Here is an 18,336-nt window from a genome sequence, read left to right as displayed (position 1 = left end):
AAGATCGTTGCCAGTGCCCCTGGACTGGCTCTTGTGCGGGTGGCACATAAGATGCACCATTTTGAGCGTGGCCATTGCCAGTGCCGCCTGACTGGCCTTCGTAGGATTTTCGAGTGAGATCGTTGCCAGTGCCCCTGGACTGGCTTGTGCGGGTGGCACATAAAAGACACCATTTCGAGCGTGGCCGTCGCCAGTATCGCCTGACTGGCCTTCGTGCAGGTGACACGTAAAAGCACCTACTATACTCTCTGAGTGGTTGGCATTAGGAAGGGCATCCAGCTGTAGAAACTCTGCCAAATTTAGATTGGAGCGTGGTGTTGCCATCCGGTTTCACCTGTCCTCAGTCAAATAGTCCAACCCATGCTAGCATGGAAAGCGGACGTTAGACGATGACGATGATGATGAGATAGATAGATATATATACATATATACACTCACATATGTGTCTGTATATAGTTATATATGCATACATACAGACATGGTTCTGTATGTGTGTGTATATATATACACACACACATACACACACACACACACACACATGTATGTATAAACATGTGCTCACACATGTAACTTTTTCTTTAATTCTATCTTGATTCTTCTATACTATTAGTACCACTTGAAGTAGAGAAGCGAGAGGTTACATAAAAATGTGCTAGATTTGGTTCAAGAAGACTGTAACGAAAAAGGTCAGATAAGGAATTGTTTGTGTTATTGGTGTTGATATTGTTGGTTGCTTTTGAAAACTGAAGCAACTTAGCTAAATTACAATTGCAACAATCTTTCACATATGCGGTACTATTAAGTACCAGTGTTTAAACTATATTAGCCATACTTAATTTTAATATATGTGCGCGCGCGCGCGTGTGTAATTTAGTGATTCTGCAAAATAGACTGATAGAATAAGTAACAAGCTTTAAAGAAATAAGTACTATGGTTGATACATTCATCTAAAAGTTCAAGGCAGTGCCCCAGCATGGCCTTGGTCTAATGACTAGAACAAGTAAAATACACACACAAACGGTGTCTCAAAAAATGTATAATCACATTGAATGATTATAAAGTCAGTGTTTATTAAGATACATTTCATTTTTAAAATTTGATAGAATCTATACACACACACACACACACACACACACACACACACACACACACACACACACACACACACACACACAATGGGCTTCTTTCCATTTCCATCTACTAAATTTATTCACGTGGTTTTGTTTGGTTTGGATTATAGTAAAAGACACTTGTTCAAGATGTCAAACATTGGGACTGAACCTGAAGTTACATAGTCAGGAAGCAAGCTTCCTCAATCACACAGTTATGCCTGCACCAACACACACACACACACACACACACACACACACACACACACACACACACACATATATGCACACACACTCACTCGCTCACTCGCACTCACTCAAACAAAATATGGTTTTCTTTTATTTCTTTATATATTGAGTACCTTAATTTAACTGTTTCCTTTCATTTCTAATGGAACCCCTGGTACAATTGTTTGTATGTGTGTGTGTTTGTGTGTTTTATTAGTAATTATTTCTTCCTTCATAAGTTGTGCTTTACTCTTAATTTTTTCTCAATGTGGGAAATTGTCCAGGGGCAATTGACTGAAGAATAGTTTTTCAAGTAGCCACAGAGAAGCTCTCTTGTTGGCTTGAATAGCCATAATAGTGTGTGTGTGTGTGTTTTATGTAACGTTGATTTTCATTTGGGCAGCAACAGTAGCTGCTAAAGGAAACTAGTGGAGGAAATTCTCAAAGCTGATCTAACATATTTGGAATTCATATACTTTATCAACAACTTTATATTTCATCACACATTGTTTAGAAAGAGGGTAGTTAGTTTATGATTCCTATTCTAAACCCTATAAGAAGGGCTGAATATGTTTCTACCTATGTACCACCATCTTTAAATATGTGAACTCCTTTTTGTTCATATTGTGGCATTCTAAATTTTTTTAAGCAGTTTACTTTATTCTTTCTACAATGATATGTAGCTATTTATATATTTACTGTGGATTGCTTCAGGCTGCACCTTGTTTCTGTTTGTACTGAAAAGCAGTGAATCTAAGATATTAAAACTATCTATAAAAATTTCTTGAGCGCTATATCATGCTCAAATAAATGTGATTCTAAATCCTGACACTGCATCACAAAATTATTTAAATTTAGATAAAAATGTTGTGGAATATTTATCAAAATTACGTTTGTATTCATCTGGTTTTTGTAAATTTAGTTTCTGATAGTGAGTGAGTGAGAATAGCTATGTTGACCAGGTCATTATATGCGTTTTGTTTATCTAACTAGCTGCTGGGGTTATGATAAGGAAATACTTCACTAAGATTCATTGTGAATAAATAGCTAAACACAGGTTTTATCAAGATCACAGTTTCCAAGAAAGAAATGGTATGGTATGTATTAAACTGGAAACAATTTTATATGAAATTACATTATTTATCCTACACTGAATGATAGGGGTAAAAAAAAAAAAGAAAAAAAAAATCCTTTTTTTTTCACAAACCAAAAGCAATGATAATTATTGTTTTCATTTTCATGTTTTTAATTTGTGATAAATGCTTGAATTTTATCGGTCTCTTAACACTTATGTAATCCTATATTTGGTGCTACTCAGCTAACTATATTTCTCATTATTTAGTGTGTATTATGGAATTTCTCTGTGAACTATGTCTAATTCATAAGGAAAAATAATTTCACCTTCTTTATTAATGCATTTAACAATAAAGGTAATGGAATTACAACTTGTGAACTGTTCTTTTCTATAACTGTGAGATTTCATATCAGCTACAAGTTATAGAAAATAGCAATTCAGAAGTTGTATATATGATCATGTATTAAACAGCATGAAGTTTACCTGACATGGCACCTTAAAGTACTATCTTTTATCTCTAACTTGTTTCAGTCATTGGACTGCAGCCATGTTTGAGCATTGCCTTGAAGAGTTTTAGTTGAACAAATCAACTCAGTACTTATGTTTTTTTTTTAAGTCTGGTACTTATTTTATTGGTATCTTTTACTGAGCCATTGGGTAATGGGAACATAAACTAACACTGATTTTGATCAATGAAGTGTGTAACAGGCACAGGCACAAAGACACAGATATATGCATGTATATATATATAAACATATTCTACTTCAGGATGGTCATTTTTTTTTTTTTTGTGCCAAAATAAACACCTACACTATATATATATTTTTTTCTTCACTCGTTTATTACCGTTATTTTATTATTTTGATGCCTGTCCATTGTCTGGAAAGCTTTCATCACACATCTGTGACCTCTTCAGTGACACTTTTCATTTCTCTGTGTGTTCTTGCTCCACTCACTCCATTCTGTTCTAAGATGTGTATCTTTATGTGCGCATGCAATTGTGTCCTTGTTTGTTTGTTTGTGTGTGTGTGCGTATGCTTGTGTGTGTGTGTGTCATAGCTAATAGCGGCAGTGTGGCCTTCACCTCAGCCCCAACCTCTCACCCTATTGTGCTGCTGCTGTCCTAAGACCTGAGGGGGGGAAAAAAAAGGGGAATGTGCAGTTTCTGTATTCTTCTGTGTATGTGTGTTAGTCCACGGTGTTACCATCGTGGTCTTTGCTATTGTTATTGCCATCATCAGCACCGCTGTTGCTGCTGACCATGATAGCTGTGTTGTTGACAGCATATAGCCATTCATGAGGTTTCATGTGTTTGTGTGTGTGTGTATGGGTTTGCTTCATATGTATCCATGCCCTTTATATAGTTTTATTTATTTATTTTATCTATGTCTGTCTTACATTTATCACAGGTATGTGGCAGATATATTTATATATTCATTTATTTATCTATTTATTTGCAAGATTCCTGATGTGAAATTTTGTTTTGAAACAGATATTATTGTACTTCGGGATGGTCATTTTATTTATTATTATTTTTTTTTATGGTCATGTAGAAGTTTCAAAATTTGACAGATTAAGTTTCCTTCATGTAATACATATAAAAGTTTGGTTTTAAAATATTCAGCTTTAAATAGAATAATGGTAACAAGCACCTTTTTAACAACATTGACTTTTACTAAATAAATGTCTAAACACTACACTGGAAATTGCAAAGTTTCGGAAAGTTTAGTGAAGGTGTGTTGCCCTCTGCATAGGATGTTAGGGTTACACTGATAAGGACATGGGTTTCATTCCTTGAGTGGGCACCATGTTGTCTCTTTGAGCAAGGCACTTTTTTTCACCTTGCTTCAGCTTACTCAGCTGGAAATGAATACCAGCTTAACTGATGCAACTCTCTCTCTCTCTCTCTCTTTCTCTCTCTCTCTCTCTCTCTCTCTCTCTCTCTCTCTCTCTCTCTCTCTCTCTCTCTCTCTCATTATCACATCCTTGATGTTCTTCTAAGTCAAGAGTGGGAGAGCTGAGATGGTATCTATGTCTGCATGCAACCACATTACATAAGCACTTGAAACAATTAATGAAAGCATGGTATGAGCTACCATGTCACTTATGATTGATGACTGATAATAAAGCTTCTTTACAAATATGAACTACTGTTTTGAAATGGATGAAAGTTTAGTTTTGATATGGGCAAAATAGAATGTGCGAGAAGTAGGGGCAGTTAACTAGTATTAATGATTGCTCTAGAGAACTTGACTACTGCAGTATAAAGTGTAAAGTTTCAGTTCTCAGCCTTTGTTGAGGGCAACTAATTGTTATGCTAGTAGACATTAAAAAAATAGTAAAAAGGAAACACTAATATTTTAACATATATGGTTAAATTTGTTTTATTAAAACACTAATTTGTTTTAATATATGGAGACGATAAAGTTCTGTAGTTTTCAGTTTTGATGTAGCTATAGATTGTATACAGTTCCTGATATTGGCAACATCAATATATCATCTCTACTTTTTGTTATTCATTATTTAACCTAACTGGGTCTATTTGACTTACTAAAGAATATTATTGCATTTGTTGTGAATTGTAATATCAAAGGTTATAGTTGATTGCATTCTCTTTATTGAAGAAATTAAAAAAAAAAATAAAACAAAATATTCTTTATAGTAAAGATTTTCTCTTTAGTGAAATGTTTATCTTGAGAACTTTCCAGTTTTTGCTGTTTGCTAGTATGGAGTTTATGCAAGTAGCTCAGCATTACTGCTCTTGGCAGTGGCATTTCTACATGAAAAGTTCATCATGTTTTCATCAGATTTTGTTATGAATTCTCATTTTAATGATTTAATGGAAACACTTAGAAAAGGCATATGAGTGATCTCCTTAATGCTTAAACAATAAACAAAAACACTCAAACAGTATTATATAATACTACCTCATTCAAACTGTTTCTTTTATCCACAGAAAGGCAATAACATCAGAAATAATGGTTTGCATAACTTTTTTTTTCTTGTTTGCTGTTGATAAAATGACTGGCTCTTTCAATAGAAAACAGTTTAGTCTTAATGTTCATCTGAAAACTAAATACTAATGTAAGGCACCAAGATACAATGGTAATGTGTTATAATCAAAGGGGCTGAAATTGACATTAGGAAATGGTTAAAAAAATAGACTGTATACATGTTAAACATGAAATTAGTAAAGCCAGATACCCTTCTATAAAATGTCTAGTGGAGGAATATCAATGATGAATGAATGTACTAACAATTGTAATTATGGCTACAGTAAAGGTTAAATATCTGGTTAGTATAATGATGTTTTTACAGTTGGTTAGTGTTGTAACAACTAAACATCTGGTTAGTGTAGTTACAACTGTACATCTGGTTAGTTTGGTGACAGCTGTACACCTGGTTATTATAATAACAGTTGGACATCTGGTTGGTTAGTAATGGCTAAATGTCTGATTAGTGTAGTGATAGCTGTATATCTGGTTAGTGCAGCATCAGTTGTATGTCTGGTTAGTGTAGTGTAAGTTGTACATCTGGTTAGTGCCGTGACAATTGCATCTCTGGTTAGTGTTGCATCAATTATATGTCTGGTTAGTGTAGTGAAAGTTGTACATCTGGCTAGTGTAGTGACAATTGTATATCTGGTTAGTGTAGTATCAGTTGCACATCTGGTTAATATAGTGATAGTTGTATATCTGGTTAGTGTAGCATCAGTTGTATGTCTAGTTGGTGAAGTGATAGTTTTACCTAGTGACAGCTTCTGCTCTGCACCTAAACACAAATCTCCAGGAATCAGTTCGACTTTTTCATTATGTAAGTTGAAAAGTCCATTGTATTATTCCAGTCAATTTTGATGACATGAACTGTTCTATTGTGAAGAGATCTAGAAGAAATGATGTAGAAAGAGAAAAAAGAACTGGTTTCATTTATCAAAATAATGACAGCTTCTGTTGTTTACAATGAGAAATATTTTACAATTGTTTCTTTTGGAAACTTCTATGCCAATATTGTGATGGGGATGAAATCTTATTACTGTTTAATTAAATGATGACAATATTATTTTCTGTTATATTTTGCTTTGGATGTTTATTCAAATAAAATTTAGCAGCAGTTGGAAGGGTTTTTTTTTTCACAGTCTTCTGCACCAGTTATTAGAAAATACAGGTTGCTGTTTAATCAGTTTCAAAACAACAATTGTTCAAGATATTATCGCCACACTTGTTAGAAGCAATAACATGTAATGTGAAAGATACTGTGTAAAGTTCCTTTTGTGATATCACTAATAGGATATCTTGTAATCAGTGATATTCAGAATCAGCCATTACAACTTTGATAAGTTTGTTAACAAATGTTAGATAATTAGTCTAACACTTTAAATGTGAATGATTGTTCTAGAAGGAACAAAGCTTTCTTTACCAACTGTATGCCCCACCATCTCCACCACTGCCTCTCAAATGTCTTTAGTTTTTAAAATAGCCAGATAATGAGTGTTGTAGTAATGTTAATAATAGAGCTTAGGCATCACACAATCTTATTTTCTTTTTCCTAGAAGTATGCAAGAAATTGCATTGTAGTAGTTGCTGTCTTTAACCTTTTTGTCATCACATTTCTCATAAAATGCACTACTTACATGTTTTGATTAATTAAAATAAAATTGAGAATTTGGTTAGTAAAGTAAAATTTTTATTTTTTGTTATTAGGTTAATTGGAACATATCTAAAAGTCTTTGTGTAAAATTTTGGATTCAATTTAAATATTTAGTTCTGTTACCTAGAACCAACCACCAGAGGTTTCAGGTAAAAGTTATCTTCTTGTGTCATACTGACTCATAAGGGCTGGTTTCCTGGTTTACAAATTCTCCACCAAGACAGGATGCTGGTCCATCACAAGATTACTTATTTTTGCCAGCTGAATGAACTGGAGCAATATGAATGAAGTGTTTTGCTCACGAACACGTGTCACTTGGTATAGGAACTAAAGCCATAGTCTTATGATCATGAGTCCAACACCCTAAGCCATGCGCCTCCACTAGAGGTTTCAGGTGGGTTGCTATAAAAAGAGTTAACAATTTCTGTGTATAAATTAGTCTAACACTTTAAATGTGAATGTTTGTTCTAGAAGGAACAAAGCTTTCTTTACCAACTGTATGCCCCACCATCTCCACCACTGCCTCTCAAATGTCTTTAGTTTTTAAAATAGTTTGGTAGTAATTAATCAGATTAGATATAATCACAGTTTCATTACAACAGTAGTGAACAATGGAAGAGATTGTAGATAACCAGCTTTCACACTATCCAATTTTTTGTCTCAGTGTTTTGTGTTCAAATCCTACTGGTGTTGGTATTGACAATTCAGATTCAGTACAATAAATACCATGTGAAGCTGAGGTTATCGTAGAACAAAGCAATTTGCCTAGTTAAAACAACAAAAAAGTAAGTTGGACATAGGGCTTACATTTTATCAGTTCTTAAGTAAGGTGAATTTGTAATCTTCTTTCAATTTCCTGTTAGGATTTAAAATAGTCTGTAAAGTAATGAGCATCATAACACCCTTTTCTTTTCCTGCCCTTGTTATAAGTCTGAGCAATGATGTCTATGTAGGAAAAAAATGATGACTGTTAATATTGCAGTCTTTCAATATTGATTATGTGGCAAGCTGGTTAAATTATCTTCATATCTATTTTGACATTGATTACAGAGATTTGTCTTTGCGAGATTATGTCCCCAACTGATAAACTAACTTCCAGTAATCAGTCACTACTGTGCTACTGCACCAATGGGGTTAACAAGCAACAACATTGATTTCTGATAAGCTTCTTAAAATATTGTGAACACTAGAAATATTATACAGTTATTTTTAAACATACATTCACACATACATACAATCATACACATTTATTTTTCTCTCTCTTTCTGCTATATACATTCATATATGCACAATCATCTTTACACATACACACATGAATTGATTCATACTTATTCTGTCACTCATCTTTATAGACATGTATTCATACTTTGATATTTTCTGATTCATAGGCCAAAACACAACACTCAAACACAGACACACATTACTCATATATAAATGCTCACATACTCACACCCACACAATGTACTTACATTGCTATACATTCACATCATTGCCAACCCAAATGTGTGTGTGTATTCCTATTTCAATACATTTCTATCAGTATGTGTATATAATTGGACAGTGGTACCAGTTTTATCACATCTCTTTGGTAATCTCAGTTAATGCTGCCAGTATGTTGTGTACATTGGCGATGGTCATACTGTCTAATCTTTGCAATCATATTAAAATGGTTATATTTTCATCATGCAGATAATCTATTTGGTCAGGCTTTCTTAATCTTCTCATTAATGTTTCACCATTTTTCTTTTTGCATCAAAGAAAAGTGAAAAACAGTTTTGGAGTTCTTAGGGAGTGTCCTTGGAACAGTCCATTGTATTGTTCAGTACTGGAATATTCTTGTTTCATTCATGAACCCTTTTGCTAATTACAGCCATGCATATGAGAATAAACCAACAAAGGAGATTCTGTAAGGTTACTCCACCTGCTAGGAATAATAGGAATAATAGGCAAATGAGATGGTCATGGTTGGAATGCATTTGATTATAGCTTTGCTGGATGGGATCTGAGTTGGCACTGAACAACACTGACAGCAACTAAGAACAACCTTGTAAAATGACTAAATTGATAAGTTCCAAGACTTCTAGAACTAGTGTTCAATACCAGTTACTGTAGCAATAAACAGGTGGGATTATTTTTCATAGTAATGATGCATTTGTAATGTAACCAAAAGATATTTTTTACTTCAGCACTGAGCAGTTGATGGCCATCCACACATCATAAGTATGGATCTCATGATACTATTGATAACCTATGTGGAACTACATAGATGCAGGGAAATATTTTAGATTATGTGTAAAAAAAGGTTATCCAATTTATAGATGCAGATATGGCTCTGTGATTGAGAAGTTTGTTTCACAACCACATGGTTCTATGTTTGATCATACTGCATAGGATCTTGGGTGTCTACTGCCATAGTCTTGAGTTGACAGTGGATTTTGGTAGACGAAAATTGTTTGAAAGACCATCTCTCTCCCCCCCCCCCTCTCTCTCTCTCTCTCTCTCTCTCATTTCCTTCAGTGATGCATATTAGTGAAGGGTAGAAACAGTGTTTTAGGAATAAAAACATTTACCTTGTTACTGTTGTTATCAGAGAAGCGATAAATTAGTGATTAGCCCCTTGGAGATTTACGATAAATAATGCTATTCTTCACAAATTTTGAGATAAAATAAATGATTGGCAGATTCTGACATTATCCAATCAGTCAATGACTGATGTACCGAGTGTCACTTGTACCTCAAATATTTCTAGATAACTGTATTTAAGTGTAACAATTTATACTTCTGTTAATCAGTAACCACCTCTCTTTTTTGTATTATCCTTTGTGCATTTCAACTACACAAATCAGTATTGAACCCTCTGCCACTCCTTTGGCCCCAGAACTGTATCTCTAGAACCATTTTTGTTCTGTATATTTTTCCCAACTGGCATCAATCTGCAGAAGTTGGAGCTAAACATCAACCACATCTGCTTCAGCAGTCTGGGATGACCTGCGTAAGTTGCGGCCCCTAATCTTCTACATTACTCTAAATAATAATTGCTTCTAATTTTGGCACAAGGGTGGCAGTTTTGAGCAGGGAGTGTTAGTTGATACCATTGACCCTAGTTCTGAACTGGCTCTTCATTTTATCAACCCTGAAAAGATAAAAGACAAAGTTAGCCATGATGAGATTTGAACTCACAATGTAAATAGCCAGAGAAAATAATATAAGGTATTTTGACCAATGCTCTAATGATTCTGCCAATTCTCCGCCTTCTTGATGATGTTGATGGTGAGGATGATGATGATAGTAACAATATTAATGATAATGGTTTAAATTTTGGCACAAGGCCAGCAATTTTCAAAAGGAGAAGATTACTTGATACCATTAATCTCAGTACTTGACTGGTACTTTATTTTATTGACCTTGGAGGGATGAAAGGTGAAGTTGACCTCAGTGGAATATGAACTCAGAACATAATGACTCAGAAGAAATACTGATCTAACAATTCTGCCAATCCACTGCCTTGATGATAGTAATAATAATTAATAATAATAATGATAATAATTTTGACACAAGACCAGCAATTTTGGGGGAGGGGGCAAGTCATTACATCGATTACAGTGCTCAACTGGTACTTATTTTACTGACCCCAAAAGGATGAAAGGCAAAGTGGACCTTGGTGGAATTTGAGCTCAGAACATAAACATGGACAAAATGCTGCTGAGTATTTTTCCCAGTATGCTAATGATTCTGCCAGCACACTTTCTTAATAATAAAAATAACAATAATGATCCTTTCTACTATAGGCACAAGTCCTGAAATTTCAGGAGGGGAGACTAGTCTATTTCATTGACCGCAGTTTTTCACTGGTTCCTAATTTATCAACCCCAAAAAGATGAAAGGCAAAGTTGATCTCAGCAGAGTCTGAACTCAGAATGTAAAGATGGACGAAATGCTGCTAAGCATTTTCCTCAGCATGCTCACTATTTTGCTAGCTTGCCACTGCAATAATAATAATCATCATCATCGTCATTTAATGTCTGTTGGCATGGTTAAGACGGTTTGACTGGGCTGGCACGCTGGAAGGCTGCACCAAACTCCAGTCTGATTTGGCATGGTTTTCTATGGCTGGATGCCCTTCCTAACGCCAACCACTCCAACAGTGTAATGGGTGCTTTTACGTGCCACCAGCACAGGTGCCATTTGCATGACACCGGGGTGCTTTCACATGTCACTGGAACGGGTGCCAATTTGCATGACACCAGTACATAATAATAACTTGTTGGTTTATTTATATCCCCACAGCTTAGCAGTTCAGCAAAAGAGACTGATAGAATAAGTACCAGATAAAAAAAGACAAATAAAAAGACTTAATAGGCTGCAGTCCAGTGACTGAAACAAATAAAATATGAACAATAAAAAGCTGTCGCAAAGCAGACGATGGTAGCTTCTGCTCAGTTGTAGTGAAAATGTTTATATTGAATGAGGAGGATTATAAGAGTTAGAATCCTTTATATGAAGGAAAAAAAAAAAATCCAAAACAAAAATGATGAACATAGGTGCAGGAGTGTGGTAAATAGCTTGTTTACCAACCACATGGTTCTGGGTTCAATCCCACTGCATGGTACCTTGGGCAAGTGTCTTCTACTGTAGCCTCGGACTAACCAAAACCTTGTGAGTGGATTTGGTAGATGGAAACTGATAGAAGCTTTTCGTATATATATATATGTGTGTGTGTAATGTTTGTGTGTCTGTGTTCCCCCCCCCCCCACCTACTTAACAACCAATGTTGGTGTGTTTATATCCCCATAACTTAGTGGTTCGGCAAAAGAGACCGATAGAATAAGAACTAGACTTACAATGAATGAGTCCTGGGGTTGATTTATTTGACTAAAGGCAGTGCTCCAGCATGGCCGCAGTCAAATGACTGAAACAATTAAACGAATAAAAGAAAGAGTTAAGGTATAGATTCTGCCAGAATTTAAAAGAAAGCTGAGTGTAATTTGTTGCATGTGTAGGGGAGATGTGTACAATTGAGCATTAAAATTCTGCAATGATTATGGTTGGGTCTCACATGAGACAGGGGGATGAGATTATCTAAGCTATTAGTAGGTAATAACTCCCTCAAATTTAAAAACAGCAAGGAAGGGAGATAACTCTGAAATCAGATTATCTGAATTTTTGGACGATAGAGACAATATAGACAGGAGTGAATCTTGTCTTTAAAAGAAACGATGAAAGTAACGGACATGTTTCAGTCTTACTGGCCTCCTCAGCAAAACATTCTAATCACTTGGTAAGACACACACACACACACACACACACACACACACACACACACACACACACACACACACACACATATAAATTAACAGAATGAAATAAAAATCCAAGGCTGTGAAAGATTTCAGAACATTTACAAAGAGAAGGTCTTACAACTATTTCTGGGATATTTTATATATCCATTCATCGGAGACGGTGCGAGAAAATGGTTAAGCAATAGTTATTCTAGAGAAGATATGAAATAGAGAGTGAAGTGGAGGAATGAAAACAGATGTGAAATATGCAGGGATATTATACCTGCAGTTCCATTATTTAAGCAGAATGGTATACATATAAGTTTCCTGTACCTTGTGTGTAAGTTCCAATAGTATTTATATATATAAAAAAGTGTGGCTTTCTGGTTAAGAAGCTTGCTTCCCAACTACGTAGTCTCAAATTCAGTGTCACTGTGCATCACCTTAAACAAGTGTCTTCTATTTTAGTCCCAGGCTGACAAAATCATTGTGAGTGGATTTGTAGAATGGACAGATGAGATCCAGAGATTCTTGGTATAGAAAACTGTAAACATTCAAATGATTCAAATTTAGACTCCGATGTCTTTACAAGGGACAAATTCCTTGGGGTAAAGAATAGTTATAAAAGGAATTCAGGTGAGCAGATATAAAGGCAGTTATGTAGATAAACAAATTAAATATGACAACTTGGGTTTGATATACAATATATATATATATATATATATATATATATATATATATACATGCAAACAGAAAGTAAGCAAAAACAGAAGATTTTCAGACAAGTATTTAAGTATAAATAAGCTTGATCTATTGATATGTAAATAGCTATGTATTTATATTTAAACATTCATTGTCTGATGTTATTCTATATTTCTAGTTTTCTGTGGAAAATAAGTCTGGCCATGGAGAAATACTACCTTGCTTGGAAATAGGTGACTGGTTGGGAACAGGAAGTACATCTAACTAGAGAAATTCTGCCCCAATAAATTTATCTAATGTACACAAACCTGGAAAAGTAGATGTTAAATTATGTTGAATGTACGTGTGTGTGTGTGTGTGTGTGTGTGTGTGTGTGTGTGTGTGTGTGTGTGTGTGTGTGTGAAGAAAAAAAGAGAGAATGAAGTAACACTGGTTTTGAATATGAACAATATGACTTAAGGAAAATACCTCAAGGGAGTGTTCTGTAATATTAATTATGAATACAAATGGTGATGCACAGTCTCAGATAATATAGTATTGTGAGTTGAAAAACTTCAGCAGATTTTGTTGTGTTTGTATTTAGTCTACAGAACACTCCTCTGAGGTATTTTCCCTAACCATATTGTTGATGTTCAGCATCACATCACTACACACACACACACACACATATATATATATATAATATATATATATATATATATATATATATATATATATATATATATATATATATATATGTTGATATTGATTACTCTTAGTCTTGCCAACTGAGTAAAAATATGCTTTGTTGACGAGGTTGAAAAACATGTCTGTTGCTTTCACCATTTGGCTTAAAGATCAGATCTATTCTAATCTGCTTTGTCTATATTGTCCAAAAATTTTGATAAATTGATTTTGTGGAAGTTGTCTCCCTTACTTCTTTTTAGATTTTAAATACCCCTTGGTGGGATTTTTGTCTATTAATTGCTTGGAAAAATCTCGGTTAATTGAAGTTTTTCAACTCATTGTATTACATATCTTAGATTTTATGGTATGTGTAGTTAGTATGCAGAAGCCTCCCCTCTGCTACTTCTCTCAGCCATATTGTTGCTATGATGTCAATATGTTTATTCTGTGTGTGGTGGGGTAGGGGGTGATATCTAAATATCTGAGCAGTATAGTTGGTACTATAACTTAATTTAATTGGTCATACCATTTTAGTATCTGCATCTATTAAAAAAAATTACAGCCATTAAAGTTGTGACACCTGCTCACACACACTGTAGAGAGAGGTAGTACATATATAGCATGCTTCAACATGAGATCACTAACTACACATGTGCCTCTGGCCACTTCCTCATCCTGTTTCTCTGATTAAGGTAGCATTTGAATCTTGTGAATGACATGCTAGTTTGATAAGATATTTGACTCCACTTATGTATCTTCTCCTCCCTCCATCACCATTCGGAATGGACTCTGTGGAGCTGTTAAGTGGGAAAGATAGAAATATAAGCTTTGTAATAAATTAGTCAGTGAAGGACGTAAGAGAGTTACTAAGAGATGTGTGTAAAGACGCGTGATATTGATTCCCGCCAGAATCCACACTTTGTTTTATTTTCTCCTTCCTCTTTTCTCTTCTGTTTTTCTTTGCTCTTCGCTATTCTTCCTCTTCTCTATTCTTCCTCTTCTTTTTCTTCTCTATTCATTCCTTCTTTTTTTCTTCTCTATTTTTCCCCTCCTTTTCCTTCTTTATTCTTCCTCTCCTTTCCCTTCTCTATTCATCCACTCCTCATCTCTCCTCCTTACTCTCTACAGCACTCTTCATCATTCTCATTCAAACTGATACTACTGTTTTCAGACTTTAGCAAGTCTGCATTTGTTAGTCGTAATCAGTAATTATAGGAACTCTTCAGTACCATGAGTATATGATTGAGATTTTCCCAATTATAGCAGACGTTGTTTTCCTACCACAACTATAACTACATCTCAACTTTAAACTCACTTACCTTCCAACCTGTCTTTCTTATAATTTTGCAATGTCTACTGGAAGATGCAAGAGGTAGCATATCAGGTAATATTCCTCTCACTTCGTTGTTTGCCTTGCGTACGTTTTAGCAATATTGATGTTGGATACTGCATTTCTCTCAGCTGCTATCATCATCTGTTCGTTCCTCGTCTTTCTTCCAACCGTGTTGTTATTAGTATTACAGTGAATGTTTTGTTAGAGTGAGAAGATAAAAGTAAATTAAAGATACTACATATAAGAAACAGACTGAAGTCTGGTAACACTTGTGTATGTACTTCATAAGTTCGATAGGGACTCAGCTTCTATCAAAATTAAATGATTTTGCTGAATTGAATGTAAGCTCTTTGCTTATTCTATTTTGATATGTCTTCTGTTGTAGATTCTATGTTGATATCTACTCTATTATATATAGTATGTTGACTTGCATCCTATTATGTATATTGACATGTGCCCTACTATATAAAAATATTCTCTTGAGGTGTATCCTACTATATATACTATGCCGACATGTACTCTGCCGTATATACTATGTTGATATGTACCCTGCTTTTTTTAATGCTATTATGACATGTACCTTCCTTTATATACTGAGTTGATATTTACTCTATTAAATATACTATGTTGAGATGTGCCCTGTTGTAGATACTATGTTGATATGTACCCTGCTGCACACCGTTGGTATGTATCCTGTTGTACATGTGCCCAACTGTACGTACTATCTTGGCATCTGCTGTGATGTATGTACTAAATTAATCTGTGCCCTACTATTACCCTTCTTTTTAAAAAATATATACAATGACATGCACCCTACTCTATATACTTTGTTGACATGTATGTTGCTGTCAATTGACAGACATTTACCTAAGTGTATAGCCTATGTTAACATGTACATTACTGTATATATACTATGTTAACATGTAGTTTACTGCATATACTATGTTGACATGCACCATGCTGTATATATGATGTTGACATGTGCCCTTCTGTATATATGATGTTATCACCTATCTTGCTATATTGACACCTCTTGCTGTACATGTTTCTTTCGGACAATCCTAAAGTTTCAAATGGAAATTCAATCCAGAGTCACATGGGTTAAAGTGTTCATTCAGCTTATTTAACAACACAAGCTAAATGTGTGTGTGTGTGTGTGTGTGTAATCATGCATGTACACATTTGTACAGTACTCACACACATTTATGCAACATACAAGGATACACATGGACTTACTCATATGTACACCAGGCAGTTACACACTCACAAAAACACTCATAGAATGCACATGCATTAAAAAAAACATACAATAGATACCTTTACACATGCAAACAACCACATGCATACACTACATTTGTGTGATAATGATAGCTGGCAAGGGAGCTTGAACTAAAGAATTTATATGTATGGGATATTATTGATCTTTCTATGTTGGTTTTGAAATCTATGACTAACTAAAAATACACAGAAGTTGATGCTGTAACTAGATGAATGGTGTAGTGAGTATGCCTACTTTCTACCTTCTCTGCTCCCCTCAAACCTCTTTCAAATAAAACATTATAAAACCATGGTAGTGAATTTTATTGTCTTTCACTTTCTTATTTCAATTCAGTTTTATATATATATATATTTGCATTTATGCTTGTATGTATATATTGTGTATGAGTGTAGATAGTAATTTGACTTGACAGGAATAGTACCATATAATATTTAGTTTTTTCCTCTCTCTTTATTTTTCCAAGGGTTTTTGTTGAGTTTTTCATTGCTCTACACTCAGTTAAGTACCCTTATTGATTCACTCAACAATACCCACCTTTTCTAGTCAAAAAGTTGTCCAGCTGCTAAACTAAGATATCACTAGACTCTCACACACACACACACACATTCTCTCTCTCTCTCTCTCTCTCTCTCTCTCTCTCTCTCTCTCTCTCTCTCTCTCATACAATCATCATTTCACTTGTTGCCATTTTTTTGTTTGTTTGGTTTGCTCAGAGGTGTAACTGTAGTACCCATGACCTTTTCCAGTGCTGCTGAGACTGGTGAGAGGAAATGTGAGTAATTTAACCTGGATACTTGCAACAGCATGTACTCTGTCAAAGGTACCTATGAGCCAGTTAGCTGTTTTAAACTGGGCACTGGATTAACTTTTCCACCCAAATATACACACATCTACATTGCAGCTTTGAAAGCAGACATTCACAACACTCAGTCTTTGATTCTCTGCAAGCACACATGTACACACTGGTATGTACAAAAGTCTGTTGCACACATGCATATAAAAAAAGACATACATACATACACTCTCCACCCTCTATGTATACTGCATCTGTGTATTAATGGTAGCTGCTGATATCCTGTGAAGTTCAACGTCCTCAGATCATCCCTCTCCACTTCTGCACAGTCTTCTCCTTCTGTAGGTTCTTTCAGCTTGTGTTGTCTCTTTTTCACCTAACTGTCACCCATCATATGTCTATACCATTGTAGTTTTCTACTTTGCACACTACAGTGGATACTTCCTTCTGATAGCCAGTTCTTTCACACTGATATTTGATTTTCATGCTGTATATATGATGTTGACATGTGCCCTTCTGTATATATGATGTTGTCACGTATCTTGCTATATTTATATGATATTGACATAGAATGCTTCCCTCATTTCCTTCCAACCTTCACATATCCTTCACATCTAGCATTCATGCCTTGCTTTTGTGCAATATCAGACTTTATAAATGAGCATTATACAATTTGCTTTACATCTAGGGAGAGAAATCCTTACTTGTCAACATAGGTAATAGTGCTTTGAACTTTTCTCTAATTTGGGTTATTATGCTTTTTGTAAAATGCACTCCCACTATTGATTAGGTCACTTAGTTAACAGGAGTTATCACCGGCTCCTGAAGATCTTTCTGGACATTTGAGAAACTTCATTTGTTGGGGGTTCATATTGTATCTATTTCATATCCTTCTTTTCAGCCTATCTGAACTCTGACTGTATATTTTGTGTAATAGAATTCCTGTTTTCTCCTCTTCTGTAGATTAAGTATTATCACTTCCCAATAGGCAGTTGTGTTCTTTCTTTTCTACTGATTAAAACTTCCATCTCTGCTAAATTGACCTTCTGTTCTCTCAATTCTAGATTCCACTACCACACTTGGAACTTTCTCTCTCTTATTCTTCAGTTGATCTTGTTTTGAGTACTGGTTCATTAGATACACAGTATTATCATGGGCGGTTGCTTTTAAACTCTGTTATGATGTGAGGGAGCTGTAACAAATAAGTGAATTGGCCCTGATGGAC

General features: G+C 34.9%; 1 protein-coding gene across 4 annotated transcripts in view; it reads left to right on the top strand.

Moving 5' to 3' along the window:
• LOC106881659 (cAMP-dependent protein kinase regulatory subunit) overlaps nt 1-18,336 on the top strand; it is a 457,628-nt gene that overhangs the window by 142,281 nt on the left and 297,011 nt on the right. Inside the window, exon 1 of one of the 4 annotated variants that reach the window (XM_014932126.3) lies at nt 1,839-2,434. The exons of 2 other annotated variants lie outside the window; for them this stretch is intronic. In XM_014932126.3, the coding sequence (XP_014787612.1) occupies nt 2,432-2,434 (3 nt within the window). In that variant the 5' untranslated portion in view covers nt 1,839-2,431. Of the gene's footprint in view, nt 1-1,838; nt 2,435-14,327; nt 15,091-18,336 lie in introns of those variants that run through there. One more of the 4 variants, XM_014932125.3, reaches the window with a different exon arrangement.

The sequence above is a fragment of the Octopus bimaculoides genome, chromosome 6, assembly GCF_046866305.1.
Source record: "Octopus bimaculoides isolate indiv1 chromosome 6, ASM4686630v1, whole genome shotgun sequence".
Classification (NCBI taxonomy): Eukaryota; Metazoa; Mollusca; class Cephalopoda; order Octopoda; family Octopodidae; genus Octopus; species Octopus bimaculoides.
Note: the sequence above shows the minus strand (reverse complement) of the source record. Positions and strands in the feature narration are given on the sequence as shown.